The 21,977-nt window shown below is 34.7% G+C and overlaps 3 protein-coding genes and 1 long non-coding RNA gene across 5 annotated transcripts; 2 read left to right on the forward strand and 2 right to left on the reverse strand.

Moving 5' to 3' along the window:
* The first annotated feature begins 57 nt into the window (after positions 1–57).
* LOC106623175 (odorant receptor 1a) lies at positions 58–2,972 on the forward strand. Its single transcript, XM_014242594.3, is given in 5 exon segments — positions 58–1,556; positions 1,613–1,793; positions 1,911–2,370; positions 2,434–2,589; positions 2,663–2,972. Coding segments are annotated over 5 exon segments (1,242 nt in total). The 5' UTR covers positions 58–1,180; the 3' UTR covers positions 2,732–2,972.
* Positions 2,973–8,758: 5,786 nt separating this feature from the next.
* Positions 8,759–11,224, reverse strand: LOC106623174 (uncharacterized). Its single transcript, XM_036360036.2, has one exon. It carries the CDS (start codon positions 10,614–10,616, stop codon positions 9,012–9,014), a length of 1,605 nt encoding a protein of 534 aa, XP_036215929.2. The 5' UTR covers positions 10,617–11,224; the 3' UTR covers positions 8,759–9,011.
* Positions 11,225–15,336: 4,112 nt separating this feature from the next.
* On the reverse strand, positions 15,337–21,056 carry LOC106623178 (ethanolaminephosphotransferase 1). 2 transcript variants are annotated; one of them, XM_036360040.2, is made up of 6 exons: positions 20,845–21,056; positions 20,311–20,545; positions 20,183–20,251; positions 19,072–19,682; positions 18,818–18,998; positions 15,337–17,434 (listed from the first exon to the last, which is right to left on the reverse strand). In XM_036360040.2, the coding sequence occupies exons 2-6, from the start codon at positions 20,380–20,382 to the stop codon at positions 17,144–17,146; spliced, it is 1,224 nt and encodes a 407-aa protein (XP_036215933.2). In that variant the 5' UTR covers positions 20,383–20,545; positions 20,845–21,056; the 3' UTR covers positions 15,337–17,143. The 2 variants fall into 2 exon arrangements, with proteins under 2 accessions (XP_036215933.2, XP_036215932.2); XM_036360039.2 differs by having other exon boundaries at positions 20,311–21,056.
* Positions 18,398–21,039, forward strand: LOC138856352 (uncharacterized). Its single transcript, XR_011395568.1, has 2 exons — positions 18,398–18,474; positions 18,551–21,039. It is a non-coding gene; the product is annotated as an uncharacterized lncRNA (long non-coding RNA).
* Positions 21,057–21,977: the final 921 nt, after the last annotated feature.

Below are 21,977 nucleotides of genomic sequence, written 5' to 3' on the forward strand. Positions count from 1 at the left end.
GTCGTAAACAACAATATTTTCTACACTCACATATGTCAAACTTTATGCCTGAAAAAGTTTTATTGCGGGGAACTCGTCTTCATAACCTCAGCCGAAAGTCATTTTTATTGTAGTTCGATGGAAGTTTACTCTTAACATGCTCTAGCTGAGCGAACATACCAAACCATTGTTATTTTGTCTTAGAAGACGAAGAATGTCCTAGGCGTCCATAAAGTTTAAAAATGAGGGACTAGAAGCATTATTCGATAAAGATTATTGCCAAACAAAATCAGAGCTCGCAAAATCCTTGGGAATCATTCAAGCGTCCATTTCAAAACATCTAAACACAGCCGGTATATTCAAACGTATATGTCTCTTGGCTTCAAGCCTTTGAAAGACGATTTTCTATGTCAGAAATGCTGCTTAAACGCTACAAAAAAAAGAGTAGTTTCTACATCGAATTGTAACTGATGATGAAAAATGGATCCGTTACGACAACCTTAAATGCAAATAATCATATACGAAGCCTGACCAACCAGCCGAATCGACGGAAAAGCCGAATATCCATGACGCCAAGGAAATGTCTTGTATTTGGTGGGATCAAGAGCTGTATTATGAGCTTCTAAAACCAGGTGAAACCATTAATAAAGAACGCTACCGATAACAACTCATCAAATTGAATCAGGACAGGATGTGAAAAATTGGTGACGTATTTCTTTTGGGATGGAATGCACAAATTGCAAATAAAATGAGTAAATGTATTAAGCTCGCATAAAAATACATAGTTATAGACCCAATAGAAGCTTGGCTTCGTTACCCAGTGAATAACTCGAAAATATAACACCAAGGTTTTCTTAATAATTTCATAACACATATACAGTGGAGTCTCATAACCCACTATCTCATTTACCCACTTTTGAAAAGTAGAAATGTGAAAGGATTTTGGTTCACCCTGTACATTTAAGTATGTACCAAAAGAATTTCGAGAACAATTGTATATCTAAAGCCGAACTTTGACCTTCAGCGCAAGTAATTTGGTGCATTTTACGTAAGCGCCAAAACAACATAAGAAATTCTATACCGTATTTATAAAATTATACACTCTTACACCAAACAAATGGGCGTCTAGACGTAATGAGCACCACAAACAACATAATTAACGTTGACGTATGATTGGTTGTATATACCAAGGATTGAACATATGTCTATATGTTTGACTCATATAAAAGCAATCGAACAGCCAAAGACTCACGCATTCCGTGAAGTACAAATCAAAATGTACGAATATCTTCAAATACAGCATTTCAGTTTTCGCGTAATCGGCATTAATTTGTGGGCGCAACGAGATTAGCGCATTACGAGTGCACCCTGCAGATACCTTACCTGGACTCTGGCTACGGCAATTATTACGCTACTTATGGGCTGCTACATTTACACCAGCGAACAGGATAAGGCTATCCAAGTTTTAACAGTATTTCTGCAAGGTGTGCTCTCTGTGATCAAGAGTGGCATGTTTGTGGCGAAGGGAAGACGCTTCATAAAACTTATACGGAGTTTAGATATGTTGGCGGATGAAGGTGCAATGCAAAAATTCGAAGAATTTGATTATTTTTAAAGAAACTGAATTTTTCAGCGAATGTTAAAGAGGGAAGGGAATGGAGGCATGAGAACGACTGGCAACAACGCATCGTGCGTGTTTACTATATTTGCTGCATGTCAACGGGCACCCTGTATTGTACAGTGCCTGCTATCATTTTACTATATAGCCGATGTTTCAATGATCACACCATGTTCATACTGCCTTTCAATGCTGCGTAAGTGAGAATGTGAAGCATATGTTTAGAAAGGAAGAAGATTTCGCAAAATAATGATATTTCAGTTGAGCTCAAGCACCTTATTACTTTCCTTTTTTATAACCGTCTACTTGCCAGTTTTCCCTACGACACTGGTCACCCATTCTTTTACACCGTCTCTTATATATGGTGCATCTCGTTCATTGTCTACGCCATACACGCCATCGCCGCCATGGATTCGCTGTTTTGTTGGTTCATCTTCAATATTTCCGCACACTTTCGCGCGCTGCAGCGTGAACTGGAAACTGTGGTCGCGGCATCGGCTGGCGCAGAAGACGACTCTAGCTTGCATAGCAGAATCACCCAAACTTTGCACTATCATCGCCGCATCATGGAATTATCGGCGGAGTTTGACGAGCTCTACGCGCCCATCGTGTTCATCGAAATCTCCGTTAGCTATCTGAAACTCTGCTTCAGCGCTTATAATCTCATCAATCTGAGTGACATATCGGGGCTGCCGGTGTTAGCTGTTGGACTTGTCACAATCACTTTCCAGTTGTGCATTTATTGTTTTAGTGGCGAAAAAATTAAAAATGTGGTTAGTCTTTGGATTAGTGCTTCTGGATTGCTTAAAATGTAGTAAATATATTTTTTTTTGTAGAGCGAAGAGGTTTCTGATCGTATTTACTTAGCATTCCCCTGGGAGCGTGTTCCGCCATCTGTAAGGCGTTTACTACTTTTGCCACTGATGCGCGCACAACGTGCTACCAATTTAACGGGATTTCTCTTCATTGTCGATCACAGCTTACTAGTGTGGGTAAGTTCGAAATGTTACTCATAGAAAGTCATAGTAATATTCGAATATTGCTTAATAAAAATTAATTTTTTAGATATTTAAAACTACCGGCTCCATTATAGGTTTTTTGTCGGCTACCAAAAGTGAAAACACAACTTCTTAAACTATTTAAAATTGATTCTGTTAAATACTAAATTTTGTAAATATTAATTTCTGCCAATCTCAATCCATTTTCCTGAATATTAACTATGAATATGTTTCCGAGGTTTTAACCCTCTAAGTAGCATAGCAAAAATGTTGGTAAGCATGGAGCAGCTAACTTGCAAAATATCTGTAATAATATTTAGCAAAAGTATAGTGAGGACAAAACGAATCTAGAACGGTAAAAAATAGTATTAAAAATATCCCGAAAAATTTTTACTACTTCGAATTTTGTTAACTGTTAAATCAAACTCGAATTATTCATAAATAAAGTTCCAACAATAATTTGCGATTGCGAGAAACTTAAATTAAATTTTGAATTTTTTTCGCTTGAATTAAAACTGGTGCGAATATGACATTTTTGCCGATAACCAACTATGCAAAATGAATACAAAATTAGGCCAAATTCCACAGAGACCCATATAAATTCATGCATACATGCATACATATATGTATATGTGTGTGTATGAATACCTTCATTGATATTTAGCTTGAGTTCGCATAAATTAAATTAAATTTGCGTTTTTGTCGGTCAATGATTATTGTTTGTTTTTATAATTAGAATAAAATAATCAAAACAATAACAATAATAACAACTTTCTATATGAATATACACTAAAATGAGCTCAGTGACAGTTAATAAATTCAAAGGCATACAACTAATAATATACACACATACTTATATGTATACATACATACAATATAAATATGAGTCGGTTCTTAGTTAGCATAAATCGCCACTTGTGCCAGCGCTCATAGATTTGTCTCTATTTTTAACCATCGCTGCGAGAGCAGTGGCCGAGAGCATTGGAGCATGAATACGAAATATTTTGTGGCCTTTTATTGGGTCTATACTCGTATGCTATATTTAAACATATATGAAATCTGAAAAACCAAACCAACAGTAAAACCGAAAATCAATGACACCAAGGTAATGCTCTGTATTTGGTGGGATCCGAAGGTCATGCTGTATTATAAGCTTCTAAAACCGTGCGAAATCATTAATGGAGAACGCTACCGCCATCAACACTGCTTGATTACTGAAAAACGCCCGCAACTCGCGACTAGAACTGAGGTAAAAAATGTTTATTATGACAACGCTCGACCTCTTGTTGCAAGACGGGTCAAAAACTACCAAAAAGATGCAATGCTTTGAATAGATAATACTACTGTACATGCTTATCTTAAATAAACTTTCTGAAAAATAACGCATGAATATAGTTATAGGCACAATAGAAAATGTTTTTTATTTTACCTTTACATCAATAATAATGGGACTAATCGTTTTTCCCCATCTATTACAAATCCATGGCTTCTAGAGCCAGCTATAAGGATAATATATTTTTTTGTATAGTCATCCTAAAAACTTACTTTGAGATGAATATCAAATATCGGAACTCGAGATTTGAAGTCAAAACTCACACTCACACATGATTTGAAGTTATGCCGATGAAAACTAAATGCATCTGGTCCAATTGGAGCTTGAATAAATTATGCATTACGGCTTACTTCTTTTTACCCGGAACAAGCGCAGAAATTACTTGTTCCAAACCCACCTCGTGACACTCAAAATCCAATGAGTTGCCGACAGTGAATTTCTATGCAGCAGCTATGCATTTCGTCTGCTCGTGAAAGCAATAATTTATTATAGTAGCCCTGACAAGCCAAACAAACATTTGCCAGCAATGCAGCGCGAAGCCGTTTTGAGCATTGCAACAAAGTGTCTGTTAGAGATTTTGCAAAAGTGTTGTTGTAGCTGTTGTAGCTGTTGCAGCAGCTGCAAACACTTTCGAGACTAGTCCATTCGTCAGTCAAGCAGTCGCTTATTAGAAGTCATTGAACCTGCTCCACGTCAATCGTGTTGCGGCAAGTGAATGCAATGGCGAAGCCAAACGAAACTTGCCACAGGTTGCAAAGCCAATCAAGTTGAATGCCAATGCCAGGCATTTAACAATAACCGGTCGGTCGGCAGTGCTTGCATGCGAGTAAATTCAATTAGAATGTGTCGCCGTTGAGCCAGCAAATCTTGCTATGTTTGAGTGTGTGTTTGTATATGTGTGGCTTGGTAAAAGTTGCGTAGTTTGAAAAGAAATGTGCTGAAGTCATTAATGCAAAACATATGAATTCCTTAAAGTGCAGCCATGCACACACATACACACAGCCAAACAGGCTGCTTGTCAATCACTGGCGGCATTTCCACATTATTTATTTTTTTGGTTTATTGTTTTTGTTTTTCTCTCCAACTGGATGCTTGTGTGGCTTAGATATTTGCAGAAAAGTTGCAAACATCCATTAAGTGGCGAAGTAATTGGCTCCTGCACATGCGCGTATATCTAACTGTAATTGGCAAGTGGTTGGTGGAGTTTTGCTAACAAAAGTACTGTTATTTTAAAGTGTGTAGTGCGGCTTTTTTGTGGAATTTCACACTTTATTAAGAGCAAAAACATAAATTTTGTTGAAAATCTTCTTCTCTTTTATATATTAGGTCTGGAACTATATACGTGCTGTCATTCATTTGAAGCGTAAATGACAGTATAGTTTTTTACTCAAATATGTCGAACTTTGTGCCTGAAAAAGTGTTTTTGCGTAGAATTCTTTTTCATTACTTTAATATGAAGGCCTGGGAGGCCAAAAAAGACAAGTAACTGATAGCGAAAACAAACGGCTGGAAAGTTTTGCCTCGCCCGCCTTATGGTATAGTTCAGATCTTACCCCTTCTGACTACTATTTGTTCCGGTCGATGCAGAACGCTCTCACTGTAACACGGCTTACATCAGAGCAGGGTATCAAAAATTGCTTTGATTCATTCTTGGCCGCCTTTTAGTATGAAATCCATAAATGACCAGAAATATGACAATACGGTTTAGTTTCAGATGGCAATACTTTGTATAATACTGTTGTACATGTTTCATTCCTTACCCGCGGTAAGGCATACCTGTCGTAAAAGGCGACTAAAATCCAAATGCACTATGACTGTTATTTTATTTTGCCCAGAATATCAGCATAGTAAATGATGTCAGAAATAGTGCTATAATACTCAGCTTGAACTGATATTATAGACTTTAAATGAGATTCCAAATAAAAAGACATTTGATGTTCAAGCGACAAATGTCACCAGTCATTGAGTAAGGCGGAGCTCAACTGGCAGTAGCTTCGGCTACACAGTCTTACCGGAGACTCAACTCTGGTACCACGGGTAGCAGAATGCCCTTGGACTTCGGTTCAATCTGCTCATTGGGTTCGGCTCTTTGGGGAGTATCGTGGTGGCTGTGGCTTAAACCTAAATGCTGGAAGAACTGAATTTAAGTTCGAAAAAAGAAGTTGCACAAGCAACTGGGTTCCGTACCCGAAAACGGAAGAGGTTTTAGATCGGCCTCGAATCCTACCAAGATGGTCAGTGTATCCCTACACACTGGCCACTGGTAACCAAATTAATACTTGCAAATAGCTCGTATTATTTGGGGCGCTTATCAACGCATTGTTTTGATACGTTGTGCTTTGGAGCACCGTGATGTAAGGCCGTCGACGGCAGGTACTCACGTAAAACGCACCGGACGTTGTACATGTTTCATGTTTTTCTTAAACAAACGTTCAAATTTTGAAAAAAAAACATCATGAATATAGTTATGGACCCAATTAGAAACTTTGGATGGCTTGTAGGATATTCATAATAACCGTAGCATAAAAATCCATACCTTGTTCCTTAATGGATTTAAAAAAAACCGAAATAGAGCTCTTAACAGTTTCTTTTTTAAAAGTCTCTGATCAGAAGAGTCATCGTTCTCTTCTAAGCAGGTTATGCTAAGCAAATACACTACTGTTAACAGTATTAACCACCTTAAACACTATGCAACCTATAATTTCTTGCTTGTTTTCATATTTGTATTTGCTGCAATGAAATCTAACTGTTAATTACATAAATCAATACTTTAATAACGGTACATGAGCCGTATTACAGCCTTAGAGGTTTTTTTTACAATTTTAAAAAGCATAACTTAAATTTCATGAGCAAGAGCATCTTGAAAATTTGTCTACTCATCGGTAAAATGCACGTAAACTTTACATTGCACTTAGTAGGTGGAAAATCAACAACAAATACTTGCTTATTTACTTATTGACATGCAGTAGCGGTGTTTGCTTACTAAATGTTGTTGCAATTGAAATTAATTTGAGGTTAACAGATTTGAAAAGCATTTATTTATTTTTCACTTTAATCCAGTGGAATGCCAAGTTTGCTAAGTATCTAGGTAATCTAGGTATCTAAGTATCTACATACAAGTACATATGTGTTGAGAATATAAGAATTCTAAGCAAATACAAATATCAATAAAACGGACAGTTTAAACCGCCAATTAGCGCTAAACTAAGCGTGTTAAAAAGATCACGCATTTTCATAGATATGTATATACAAATGTACATGCCTGTATATATGTACGGATGTGTTAGTCCTTTATGCCTACTGAACTACGCTAATTGTACAAATTCGACTCTTTCACGGAACAAATACAACAGCACTAGTATTTACTCTTTGATTTTACTTCCGCAATTGTCCACCATATTTTTATTTACATACATACTTATATAATATATGCTCATACTATATATTTATATTTTTTTAAAATAATTCTCAATCTTCTTCTTCAGCGATTCGTTTCTTTGTCGCAGGCGCTAATTGCGTGCCTTAGTAAAACCGCGCTAACTGTTGATGTCAAACCAAGCGCATAACTGTACATATGTATGTACTTAATATTCGTATCGAGAAAAAAAAATGCCGGAAGGTGTACGACTCAAAAATTAATAAGAATATTTATTGTATTTACCGCTCATCTTTACAGTTACGAACAAGTTCTCAATGTAATGCTTACCGCTAAAGCGTCGCGTTTGTCAGTTGTAAGTGCGAGTTTTATTAGCGAAAAAATATTAAAACTGTGGTTTTTTTTATAATTTTTGATGTGTTATTATATTATTTAATGTGTTGTTGTATACGTGGTTTTTTTAGTATAATTGTTTTTTTTAATTTTGCTTTTGCGACATCACATTTTATGCTAATTATAGCCAGCATATACTAATTTTACTATAAAAACCGTTAATCAGCTGTTTTCACTTGAGAATGAGTAAAATTAAAAGCAAAGTACAAAAAAGTCGAGTAATAATTTTTCACTAAAACGGAAGCAGAGTTTGTTGTCTGATTTTTTAATTCAGTCATTAATTATTTTTTTTAATTTCTATAAAAAAAATAAACATTAAACGCAAGCCAGACTAAGTTGGAGGTTTAGCACAATTTTCATGATCTTAACTTGTTGGATGATTTAAAAAACATTTTCTAGATATATTTGATTTCCAGTTCAAAGATAAAAAAAGTGTTTAGCAAATCTTCATAAAAACACTCTAAAACCGGCTTGTCTAGACAGAGACATTACATAAAATAAGACACCTGAAATTTCCTGAGTTTACGACAAAAGTTTCTTCATGGTTTTTCGCTTTATCAATTAGTCAGCCGAACTGATCATAGGCAATGCTCTTAAATTATGAATAATGCTTTGTCATGAGACGACAAAGAAGATGCCAAGAACCAAAATACTAAACTACGTCAGCAGGCAATATCGATCCATGTTCCTCACACTACCAAAGAATTCAGAATAAAGTAAAATAAATAAAAATTATCTAAACTCCAACCAATCTTGCCAAAAGTATTTGTACCTACCTCAGAAATTATATTATGACAATAAAATGGATAAAGGCGATACTCAGAATAATTGTTAAGGTCTGTATATAAATTAAAAATACTCAAAGAAGAGTGTTTTCCCATAATTACGAAATGTGTTAAGAAATGTGCATGATAAAGTTAAGATAGCACCATAAAGGCTTAAGTCGATCCCTGCCGCCTGTCGGTTAAACCGTACAAAAAACTTCCATGAAGTAAATAATTACTTCGATTTTAGTTTTGCTCTCCAAATACACTTCCACTCTCCCTCAATACAAAATAACCTTTCTGATAATTCAAAATCTTTATTAATACTTTGCACTAAATACATAAATATAAATTGTTTCAATCGTTTATATATTCGTTTATGCTTAGTGTATAGCAATTCTTTACTTAAAATATATTATAAAACTTTCGAATAGTTTCCTTCAACTAAAATACTTAAAATATACTTCCAATTCGACTTGCGCCCAATTTCACTAATTCTATTACTTTGTTACTTATGAAAATAGTAAGCAGTTCAGTGCAGTCTTCATACTCAATAGCCCTCCACTTGGCGACAAATACCGTAGCTGTCGCGTCGCTGTCCAGGCATGCATAGTGAATCGTTTGCTTCCTTGACCATCGTATCGAAGAACTGCTCCCACTCAATGTCGTCTTTCAGCTCACGCGGTGGCACATACAGCTCGCCCACACGTGCATTATCCTCTACATCGTCTAAAACCTGTGAGCGATCAACGGCATCGTGTGGCATCTCGAAGCTTTTCCCATTTGATTCTGAATTGAAGTAGAGACGTGGCGTATCGATCGGCGGATACAGATATGTAGCGCCCAGTGAGTGATCTGCGCGATAAAGTGGCTGCAGATCAGCGCTGTTATGATGTATACTATTCGGGGAGCTCACACGGTTCGAGTCCAGAAAGCTGTCGCCGCGTATGGCACGCGAAATGCGATAATAACCCGTATTATTTTCAGTGGGTATGGCCGCTGCGGTAGTTGTAGTGGTGGAAATCGTAGCGACGTCGCCAGCAGCAGCGTTATTGCCAGCTGTGAGACCAGGTGCCAGCAACTGATTATAGCTATCCAGATAGTTGCCGGTAATACGCGCTGGTGCGCTATTCAACTCTGGCGGTGGCAAAGCTTGAATGACCGTGGGCTCTGCTTCCAGATGATAAGGTTTGATGAGGTGCTGGTAAGCAAGTGGATATGGTGGAGGTAATACATCCACTGGGCGATCAGGCTGTAAATCCGCAGAGGCATTTTCTTCATTGGCGGCAATATCAAAGCGAGACGTAGTGCGACCCTCAATGAAATCTGAGAGACGATTGGAAGATGCACCCAAAGTGGAAAGAACTGAAGCCGGGGAACCATGCGCACCGATGAAGGCGTCAAATGGAGTTTGCACAAATTGCGGTGCAGTAAGGTAACCACGCGATCCTTCCAATGAATGTGGTGATTGCTGACGGCCCACATATTGCAAACTTGACGGAAATGTTGCTGTTGACTTCAAAGGATGACGGTATTTAGTGTTGCCTACGTTATTTGTGAAGTGTTTTCGCTTTGATTTCGAACGCAACGAACTGCGACGCACTGAGGACAGCAAGTCGAGTAAGTCCAGACCTTCAGAGGGTGATGGTGGTATGAGTACGATCATGAAATTCTCCAAATCGGCACGTATATTATACTGGCCCTCCTGACGCTGGTCATAGGTTATCACACGACGTTGCGGTGAGTCCGCATCGCTGTCGGGTGGCAAAAGCGTTGTCGGCGGGGTGGCAATAGGTAACTCTGTTAAAGTTTCACTGACCGCTTCCTCATTCTTCATCGTGCTAGAAGCTACCGCCACAGCGGGAATAGATATTGTGGTTGGTGCGGCTTGCGTGGTCGTAACGGCACCGCTTTCGCCTGCTGCAGCACTCTCCGCTCCGCCGGCTGACTCAATGGTGGCGGTTGGCGTTGGCGATTCTTTAATGGCGCTGGGGCTAGTTGCCGTTGTTGTGGCTGCACTACTGGCACGCGATGCAGCAGCAGCACTAGTTACACTTGCGGGCAACGCATAACTTGCGGACGTTGCTAAATTGCCATACCTGTGTCCCGCTGCCGAGCTGACAACGACCACGAAAATAAAAAGCGCGCTACGCATAACTTTTTCCAATGTTTTGTACGACGCGTTTTGTTCCTTTATTTGTACTTCAATTCGAAATTGTGAAAACTTTTCACCGACTTTTGAAACTTAGCGTTATATTTTTTTGGCACGAAAAGAAGCGCGACTAACGAACGTTCTTAACTCTCACGCGTTACAAACGCAACTGTTCTGTGCTGCGTGCGAGCGTTCACTTAATACTTCGCGTCTACTGTCACTGTGGGTTTCTCATCTCCATGCTTCGGACCATGAGCAATGCGCTCAAACGTTTGCTTTGAGAATTTTCAGTTGCTACTTCTTTGTGTTGATTTGCTTTTATTTTTATTTTTTTTTTGTTTTTCTTTGTTATTTACCTGTGCGCAAACGCACCTTGTTTTGACTCTGGAATGAAAGACTTGCCTCGGCTCATCTGCTTTCTTCTCTGCGGACAGTGGCGAGTAGTGTGGCAACTTTTCTTTCCAACATGAGCAGAAGTGCAATCGCGTTTGTCTTCCTCTCAGCCTCGCCTATTTTACACTATTTACTGTTTTTCTTTACTTTTTCAATTACATAGCTGTCGTCATTCTATATAAGCTTTGATTTGGGTTTCTGTTTGCAGAGATTTTTACTATATTTATTGTAGTTGATTGATCTCCAATAAGCTTTGTGTTTATAATAACGGTATACATATATTATTATTTTTTTTTATATTTTTAACGGTATTTCATTTTATTTACAGGTCCCACGGCTAGTTCGCATTAGAGTATTAAAGTATATTGAATGGTGTGTTTTTTTATAGTTTTCCCTCGGAAGCTTTCAAACTTGATGCGGACTGAGCAGACAAACCGTTCGCGTTGAAAACAAATAACTGCCAACAACACAATAATTGGCATATGGAGATCAAAGAAAAAGATTGTACCAATCCAACCAAAAAATTTGTATCGCTTTGGCTTGCGTGCTTAGGTAAAATGGATCAGTCCGGGTCAAATTTGATCTTGAGTGAAGGACTATAAAAACACTTTTCATATTACATAAATAATAAATTGTTTCATACTACTTTACCGATTGCTTAGCCAAGCTAAATTTTTTTATGAAGAGTTCTAAAAATATCCTAGGTGGCGCTGCAATCGAGATTTCTGAAATGTCATCATTTATGGTCGCATTTTGCTCGAATTATATTATATATATGTAAATATATATGGGCAAATAAATAATTTTGGAAAAAAAATATTCGATAGATTTCACCGGATTTATTAGTAAAGAACTTCTACTTGTATTATAATATAAAATAAGTGTGGTACTCCCGCGCATATTAATCAAATATGCATATGTTGGAAATATAACATATGGACTTTGACTTTGCCCTCAAACCACTTAAGCATATACTACAACGGTTCATCAACCATCTCAACAGAGCCATCTGATAAACTCAGTCAGTCTGTACGACCTTTTTTTATACCTGTAAAGCGTATATACCCACTATATTGAGAGCCTTTTGCCGAAATAGTAATGAGTATCAACTGTCGGTTTTACTAGAATCGTTATATTGCAATTAAAGAGCGACAATCGTTAGTCTGTGTAAAAAAGATCTTCAAATAAATCGCATTAGCCTCAAACTGCGTTTATTTTAGACTTCCACTCTAACGGCTGAAAACTATACATTTTATACACAGCCAAGTAACTTACTAATAATCTCGTACCTTCGTCACACACCGCCAACAAATATTTATCCATATACGAGTATTATCCATTAGTGATCTTTATATCGCCGCTAAGAAAGCATTAAGATTTTAACTCAGCGAAAAATCAAAAGCTTTGGTGCGCAAGGTCGCGGTTGCAACGGTTCTACCTTGTTGTTGTGGCTTTTATAATAAATATTTGCTAAGCCCCATGAGTACTTATTACGAGCACTATAAAAGTCGTGTTGACGTTTGAAAAGACGCTCCTCAAAAAATATGTCACAATAGAATCATTTACAGCGCTGTTGACCCATTTTTAATGTTTATTTTTTACCGTTGACTAATTATTGGTTTGTTTGAAGTTGAAGGTTGAGGTTTTTGTAGAAGAAAGACATATGCGTGTTTGTTAAATAAATGCGATGTTTGTGAGAAAACTAATATTAGCACATTGTGTTTGCTTGTTAAGTTCACATACCATATTTTCTGGTATTATACCCTGAACAGGGTGTGCTTATAAAGTTTGCCACGAAGTTTGTAGCAGCAGAAAAAAAGGTCGAAGACGTGATAAGCGGCACTAGCCGAGTTTATTTAGCCATGTACGTCTGTCTGTTTGTATATACGCGAACTATCGATCTGAAATTTTACACACGTCAATTTCTTCACAAGAAGTTGCTCATTTGTCGGAGCCGCTGATATTGGACAATTATAGCATATAGTTGCCATGCAAAGTGGCCGATCAAAATCAAGTTCTTGTATGCAAAACATTTTTAGTTGACAAAGTATCTTCACGAAATTTAGCATGGATTATTGTTTATGGCAACGGTACAATCTCCAAATAAATGGTTCAGATCGGACCACTACAGCATACAGCTGCCTTACAAACTGATCCATCAATGGAGTAAAATAACTTTTATACCCTTTTACGCTATAAGAAAAGCAAATGTGAATGGTATTATATTGTAGCTTCGTTGCAACCGAAACTAACGTTTTTCTTGCTTTAATGCACATTGAGTTTATTGACACATTTTGTGTTTTAGTGAAATAATAAAAAAATTATTAATTTCAATTAAATAAAGAACGCTCGCCTGTTTTGTTTTTTATTATTTACTTAAAAATGTAAATCTTTCCGTTGAAACGCTGCAAGGGCTAGTAGCTAGTACCGCTTTCGTTGTGCAGCTCAGGTGCTTCCGTAAAGTGCCTTGCACTGGACGCACGCGTCAATGCCAATTTACTTACATGAGACTTTCGAGAATTTTACAACGCAGAATAATGTAAATAATAGTAAAATGCCAGCGGGAATAAAATATTATAAAACTGCGCGTCATTTCGTCTGCTAAACTCATTTGCTACGTGATGAGCATGCGAAACGTGATTGAAATGCTGTCGAGTTTGTTGTTTAAGTCTTTTGTTTTCTTTTGCGCACACCTGTGTTGTAAGCCGCAAATACAGTTACATACACATATGCATGTACATATATGTATATATATTTGTATATGTAAATCGCGCGTATTATTTTTGCTTTACACAAGTGCGGCTATTAAATTTGTCACAAAATTGGGGGAAAGGTAATTGAACTGCGCTTATAACAAGCTTATCTGATGATTATTTGAAATTATGCGACAATAATGCAATACTGGTTTAACTTTCCTGCTTTTTTGTGGATTACGCTCTCGTATCTTTTATCTTTATTACTTTATTAAAACTTTTAATTACGATTTAGTGGAATTGGATATTATTTTTTGTGGCTCAAATTATTATTTTTTAATTGCGAAGTGAAAGCAGTTTTTATTATATACTTTAATTTATATTATTATTCTATAAAAAATCGTGTTCGTAGTCATTATAGACCTGAAGAAAGTTAATAGTGTCTCAATTTATTTGTTTTTATTTGTGAATATTCTACAAAATCTAAGTAATAAACTTGTTGGAAAAGAGTTTAGCGAGTTTTTTTTCTAATTGAAAAAAATTAATTTTCTAATTAAAAAAATTCATTTTTAATACGAAAATTGAAATTAAAAATCAATTATTAATCCAAAATTTGTAATTAAGGACCCCATTTTTAGTCCATAAAATTGCAAAAATTTAATATAAAATATGAAAATTTTTTTAAATTCAAAAACAGAATTAAAAATTGATAAACATTTATTTTATTTTTATTAAAGGATTGGAGTAATAAATAAAATAAAATTGGAAATTAATTTTTCAATTCAAAAACTAAATTAAAGATTGATAAAAATAATTTATTTATTTAAAAAAAAAATGGAGTAACAAATAAAATAAAATTGAAAATGTATTTTTTAATTCAAAAACTAAATTAAAAATTGATAAAAATAATTTTTTTATTTAAAAAAATTGGATAAACAAATAAAAGAATTATTTCCGTATCAAAAACAGAAACGAAAGGAATCGCTATAATTAAAAACAATTAAATGTAAATGAGACAAAGAGTGTTAAACTCTGTCGAAATTTTTAAAAATATGATTTCCTTTTACAAAGATAAACAAAATGGTAAAACAGGAAGTACGCAAACACGAAATAATTTAAAATTCCAAAAGATAATTTTTTAAAAAACATAATTTTTTAAATTTTTAATTACAAACAATTTTTAGTAATAATCACATTAGCACCTTTTTTTAATTTTTGAATTAAAATTTTTTTTTTCACTTATGAAATTTGGGGCTAAAAATTTATTTTAAACTTTCAATCAGGTATTTGGGACTAAAAATTCGAACATTATTTTTATATATGATTTTCGGGATTATATTACACACTAAAAATAAAATCATTTAACTGTTAATTCAATTGTATTTAAAATGCAATATTTGCAACCGGTTGAAAACTACAAACATAACAGTGAATGTCAATGAAAGTATATTCTTTGGGCCCACTCTTAAAAATACAACGGTACTCACATACATGCATATAGAGCCATTTTTTATTAACAAAACAAATTATGGTGGCTACGGCCTACCACCCTGTGGCAAGTGGGTTAAGATGCTAAACTCGGAACCTCTTGAGTGTACCCAGCAATTTTGTACAAATTAAAAAGTAACAACTTCACATTTGTATCAGCAATGTATGTTTCTTTAATCTCATTAATTTTTGTACATGTACATATTTATATACAATACATAAATAAAAGTACACATGTACATAGGTATAGTTTATACCTACATGTATTCTATATAATGTATAAATAATTAACAGATCAAATCTAGTTTCCGATCGAAATTAAGCTATGTGGTATGTCTTTTTAAATTACAATGTGTCTGTGGTTTGTCTTCGCTATTTATTTAGTTACAGTATTGCATTTAGTAAATACTTTATGGATTTGCACTCTATGTTACAAAGTTTCAAGTAAAAATAAGAGCATATGTTTCTCGCCTTTTTAAGAAATGAAAAATATTTGCATATTGAAAATATATTTTTTTATTGTTTTACCTTTTTGTGTCTAATTTTTTTGGAAGTAGAAACTTTTTTGCATAATAACAGATTTGTATTTGTATTAAATGTGTACGCAATATGCATTTTAGACAAATAAGATGTAAAACTAATATCGAATGCATAGCTTACTAAAAAAGATTTTTCTGATCTAAGAAAATTTAAATTTCGAATTACATATTTTAACAACATTAACCTAGTTTTAATATCTTGTCGTTTTAATGTCTTGTTTTAAGCCATTTAAGCTGCGCACAGCTTTATTCAGTCTAAAACACTAGTTTTTCTTAATTATATAATTTATTTATTTATATTGTATTTTAGAAGACATACGTATGTTTCATATATGCACACATACACAATATTCGGAAGAAGCTACTTTTAACTAACTAAAAACTAAACTAAAATACACTATACATCATAAAGCTCGATTTCAAAATTTTTACGAACACAAAATGACATATTCACATATCACTTTTCTATATACATAAGTATATGTATATATATATGTATATTTCTTTTAGTTTTATATAAATAAAATTTATGAAATTTGCGTTAAATTAATATTTATATAAATAAAAAATATTAAGAGGTCTAAGCGGTTATTGGTAAACGTTTTATAACTTCAGTTAAATAAATTATTTTGTTGGCAATAAAATAATACACAAAATCAATACTATAAACTTACAAGTAACTTAAGGTGATGTAAAATGAGGCGAATTTTCAGAGAGAAAAATGGCAAGTGATGTGTAGTGCTGAGCGTGTGAAAAATATTGTCGAAAGCCATATGAAAATGCATTCAGTTTTTATAAATTAAAAAGATAGAAAAACGAATGCGTGCTCTTAATCACAGCGCAATAGCAATTACATAAATGTTTGAATATAATAAAAAATTTGGTTTCAGCACCCACTTCACTTCGACAGAGCACACGCACGAGAGAGCCAAGCACTAATAAATTAGAATAAATAGTTTAAATTATATGGCTTTTTACAAATATTAATTATATGCTATTTATTACGGTTGCATAATAAATAATCACTTAACTTCACTGCCTACTAATTCCGTTCTGTCTTTATTTTACTGACACTTAATGGCATTGCTGTATTCAAAAGCCTAAAATTTAATGACAATTTCTTTATCTCAATTTTCTATAGAGAGCACGAATTCATTGCACGGTTTGTATATGCAAAAAAACATGAGATGTGCAATGTAGCAAAAATATATATTAATGTACATATGTACATACTTGCACTTTACCTAGACCAATAAAGCTAAACTCGGTTTGAAAACACTATCTTACCGGTGAAATATTAAGGAAAGGGTAAAAATTGATATCGAGCCTCCTGTTACTTTTGTTGTTGCCTAACTGCAAATTCTTAATTTTTGCATTTGCATAAGCACACTTGTCTGTTTCGGTTTGGTAGCATTGTTTAGTCGGTTTTCTCCATGTCGCGCAGCCGTATATCTTCGCCATTTCGAACAGCTGGTTCCCGCTTATTCACGCTGAAGCAAATGCGATTGAAATGTTCGCACATTTCATTCACCACATTTGTGCCGTAATGCCAGTGTGTTAGTGTGGTAACGACGAATAGAACATAGAGCATTAAACGCTCGAGTAGCGGTATCCATAAACCAATGCCCACGAAGCACAAGAATATAGGCATCATATAATGAAAGACATCACAACGCGTATTAGACATTTGCGCCACAATCAGACGGCACTAAAGGGTGAAGAGGAGAAAATTGTTAATTGTTTAATGAAATTTATTTAATTGTATTATCAAGATATAGATTGCTTAATGACCTACATACGAGTATGTACATAAGACCAATTTTGGAAGTGCCCAAATGGCGAACTTATCAGTTTGATTTGAAAAGTCGCAAAAAAAAACCTCTATCTGCAATTAATGTTATTATATACAAATTTCAATACTATTAAAGCAAAAAATCACCTCATTCGATTAGTCATCTATTGTAGTGAATCGGATAATTAACGCACTGCAGTTTTAATGACCTACAATAATATTATTGTATATATATTTATACCCTGAACAGGGTGTACTAAGTTTGCTACAATGTTTTTAACACATAGTAGAAAACGTCGGAGACCCTAAAAAATATTTGTATATGTAAATGATCCTCCCCAAGAAGTCGATTACTTGTCGAAACCGCCAATATCGGACCTTTATAGCATATTTTTTGACAAGATACTTTTACGAAATTTGGCACAGATTATTTTCCAAGGCAACGCTACAATCTCCAAACAAATTGTTCAGATCGAACCACTATAGCATATAGCTGCCGTACAAACTGACCGATCAAAATTAAAATAGATACCTTTTATACCATACAAAATGCACTTGTGAAGGGTATTATAGCTTTTGTTTTGCCGAGATTAACATTTTATTTTTGTTTTGATTTGAGTTGTTGCTTTATGCACTTATATTAGTGTGTAACGAAAATATGACAAGCACAAGCAGTCACATCACATAGACTCAACAAATAGTGTCAATAGCGTCTCAACGCGCAACAGATAACATATCAGCCACCTCAAAACAAATACAAAACGTGAAATTAATATAGAACACAAACTATTTGCAATTCAAATGTCTATATGCACTACCTGAATGAAATATAGAAAACTATTTAAACAATGAATTGAATATTTCTAATTTTGTTGTCTCATTTAGGTCGCATATTTTCAAATTTCATTTCGCATTTACTGTGTATACTAGCTCTTCAAAATATTGAATGATATCAGGTAAAGGTATTGTATGCGATTATTTCGCTCATTTAAAATACTAAACGAACAAAACAATAAATCGAACTATTTGCAGTGAAGACATTCGTGAGCACATTTCTGTTTGTTATCATTGTTGTGATAAAATAAAGGTACTACAACAATGCAAAACATGTGCATATTTTGCGGCTCTACAAATCAATAGTAATCGTTTTAACTGAGGAGTCATAAATTAGTTATTTCACATTTATCATTTAAGTCTAGCCAAATAATCGCTTCACGCTGGACAGATTTGCGCCACTGCCTTGATTTGAATACAGATAAATTTTCAAATACTTCGTCAGTATTTTGTTCCCATACTTACACTGATATTCGAGAATATTGTCCCACTCAGCAAAAACATAATACGTGGATCTTTTTCCATGATATTATTCGGTGAGATGAAAGGCCACAGCAGCATTATAACAAGGAATACCAAAAGTGGCCACAATGGACGCATTGCTTCACTGAAACAGCGCATTTTACCCGTGCGCTGCACGTATGAGCTATAAAACGAACGAATATATATTAACGAACATAGTACAAACAAAATTATATTATATAAGGCATTTGGCTTACTTGTACACATTAATTATCACCATCGGTGTATTGGCCATTGCGCTGATGTGCAAAACGAACTCCATCATATGTCCGAGCGAGATACCCAAGGGTAGTGTGTGTTGCCAAAATTGATAACCAAACCACCATGTTAACAGGTACATAGCTGTTGAGCCCCACATGCTTAAATCATAACCCCACGGTAAATACAGAACACCAGTGTTATACTTTTCCCAGTGCGAGACATAAAAATTAAAGAACACCATCCAGCATACGTAGTACATGCGTACGGGCGCTACTGAGTACTCGGGACTACGTCCAAAAATACTATACAGACATGTGGGTATCAGCACTGCGGTATACGAGTCGAGACCGTGATCGAAGAGTTCGCCCAGTGGGCCAGACAAACCAATGCGGCGTGCTTGCTTCCCATCAATACCATCCAATGTGTAGGCCAAGAAAATATTTACAGCACAGCAGAACCAAACCCAACATGGTATGGGGGTAGTATTCGGTAAGCCAGAACTGGCGTAGAAATTCCAATCATAATAGGATAGAAGCAACAGATTTATCACTGTACAAAGGAAGCCAAGAAAGGTCATAACGTTTGGTGCCAACCAACGGGGAAAGAACTGTAAATGGTAATAAGAAGATAATAACCGTTATTATTGAATTAATATTCACACGCCCTTTCAAATTCAAACAAAAAAATATATACTATTAACTTAATAGTGCTCCTAATGAATTAAAAACCATTACCTATATACTCATACACAATTTATTTTTTCTCTCTTTATTGACACGTATGATCCCAGTACACATTTTCCACTATAATTTTAATTTCTAATCACATGACATTGAGCTGTGTACATATGGCATTTGTCCACCAAGCGGTTTGTTTACGATTATTGATTTTCCTAACGCCAGTTAATTACCCCGTAACTCTTCGCCCTCTCCCATAGTTTTTTTTTTATTAATTGATTTTTTTAATACCTTTCGCCGGTAGTTTTTGATATTTTAAAATGTTTAAAATTTTTGTACGCTTTTGCAAAAATTGAGCGATAACACATTTCAATTAAGCTGGTTTCTTTATAAGGCGCTGAGCAGGTTTTTTATTGCTATTTCAACTTACCTTGACAGTCCAATTCCAGAATGGATGCATTACATATACGCTCAAGGGTGAGGTATCACGCGCGCTGTACTGTAATTATTTATTTAATTATTTATATTTCAACAACATTTGTTTTGTTAGGCACTTACTTTGTAGTTGTCAAAGCCATTTAGTTGTTCCTTTGTCAGGTATTTGTAATTCAATAACTGTTGTAACGTCATTTTGACTTAGGATTCGCAAATGTGATTCTCTAACGCACTACAGCTGAACAAATCTGTCCCAATACTAATAAGAAGCGAGGAAGCGTGTACAAAAGAGTATTGCTACACAAGCACCGTTTGTTATAGAAGCGTTTAGTGCTTCAGTTAATTCATATAATCTGCACTATATTAGATATAAATTTCAAACTGAAGCAAATTTAATTAAAAGTAATGTATGTAAAGAGCTATAAACACACGTCCCATTTAAATTGTTGCTGTTACAAGCTCTTTTTGCCCACACACACAAATAATTGGCGGCTTGGAATAATCAAACAGTTCATAAAGATGCGTATAAAACTGGCGAGGGATGGCTAATCAACAGCAGGTACGAGGGGTTAACGCAGCAATAGAGAATGTTGGCTTTTTCACTAATCTAAATTCACAATATTTCACTTGTTCCTAATCGATATTATTTAGAATTACATTTCGTCGTTCGGTAGCGCATTTCAAAATTGATTTCGTGTTATAGGAAAACCGGATTTATTCAATATTTTATTCATCTAATTAAAAAGAAAAATGCGTACGTAATATACCCCGCCGTAGAGCCGTACAATCGCACAATTCACAAGAAAATACAATACACGAACAACACAATCGCCCGCAAAACCCGTGAACAAATGAGTGGAAATCAATTTTTTTTCCTCTGCAAGCAACGCGGCGATTTTTGACACTTCGCGTAAATTTAACGGAGTGGAGAGAGCAATGAGCGCACATGCCGCGTCAACATGACGAGAGCATGTCGACTACAGATCTTTTCAAACTGTATTTGTGTAGTTTGCTAAATATATGGTATGCTATATATCTCCAGTAATAAATTTTGTTGAGCCTACGGTGCAACGCGTGGTAAATGTATACAATTTATTTAAATATTTATAAACAATTAATAAATCTATATATTAGGTTAAGTTAGGTAAATCTGGTAAAATTAATCAATTTATCTTATTATTAGTTCAATTTATCATCATGTACATATTTAGAGCACAATAAAACAGCAATTATTAATTTTGATATTTGATTTATTTATTCAATGAATACTTTATTGATTTTTTCATCACTTTTGTATAGCTAAATTGAATTCGTATAAGGTTTCGCTTTATGTATTTTTGTAGTGTAGTTTTGGATGGTTTTTTAATCATTTGGACGCAATATAAAACTTATTATTAAATGTGATAAGTTTCACTTAAAAAATAAAGTATAAATTTGTGTTAGTATAAAAGTTAACAAATTAGGAATACAATTACCATTTTAACTAAGCAGAACAAACTTATTTTTAATAAATTAACAGTAATTTAATTTAAAGGGTTTTCTATACTATACTATAGGTATATACATGAACTGGTTTACAAAAACATTGTTTAAATTCGATTATAAAACTCATTAGTAACTGCAAATTGTAAAAAATAGAATATGTATTTGTATACATTCTTACAAAAGCGGTTATAATTATTTCTTTAGTTGTTTTAAAAACGTCTTTTTAGGCTTTCGAGAATTATTTTTAACATATTTTGCACAAATCCCTAATATAAGTGTACGTATATATTTATGTATAAGTTCTC

The sequence above is a fragment of the Bactrocera oleae genome, chromosome 3 (genome assembly GCF_042242935.1).
Source record: "Bactrocera oleae isolate idBacOlea1 chromosome 3, idBacOlea1, whole genome shotgun sequence".
Lineage (NCBI taxonomy): Eukaryota > Metazoa > Arthropoda > Insecta > Diptera > Tephritidae > Bactrocera > Bactrocera oleae.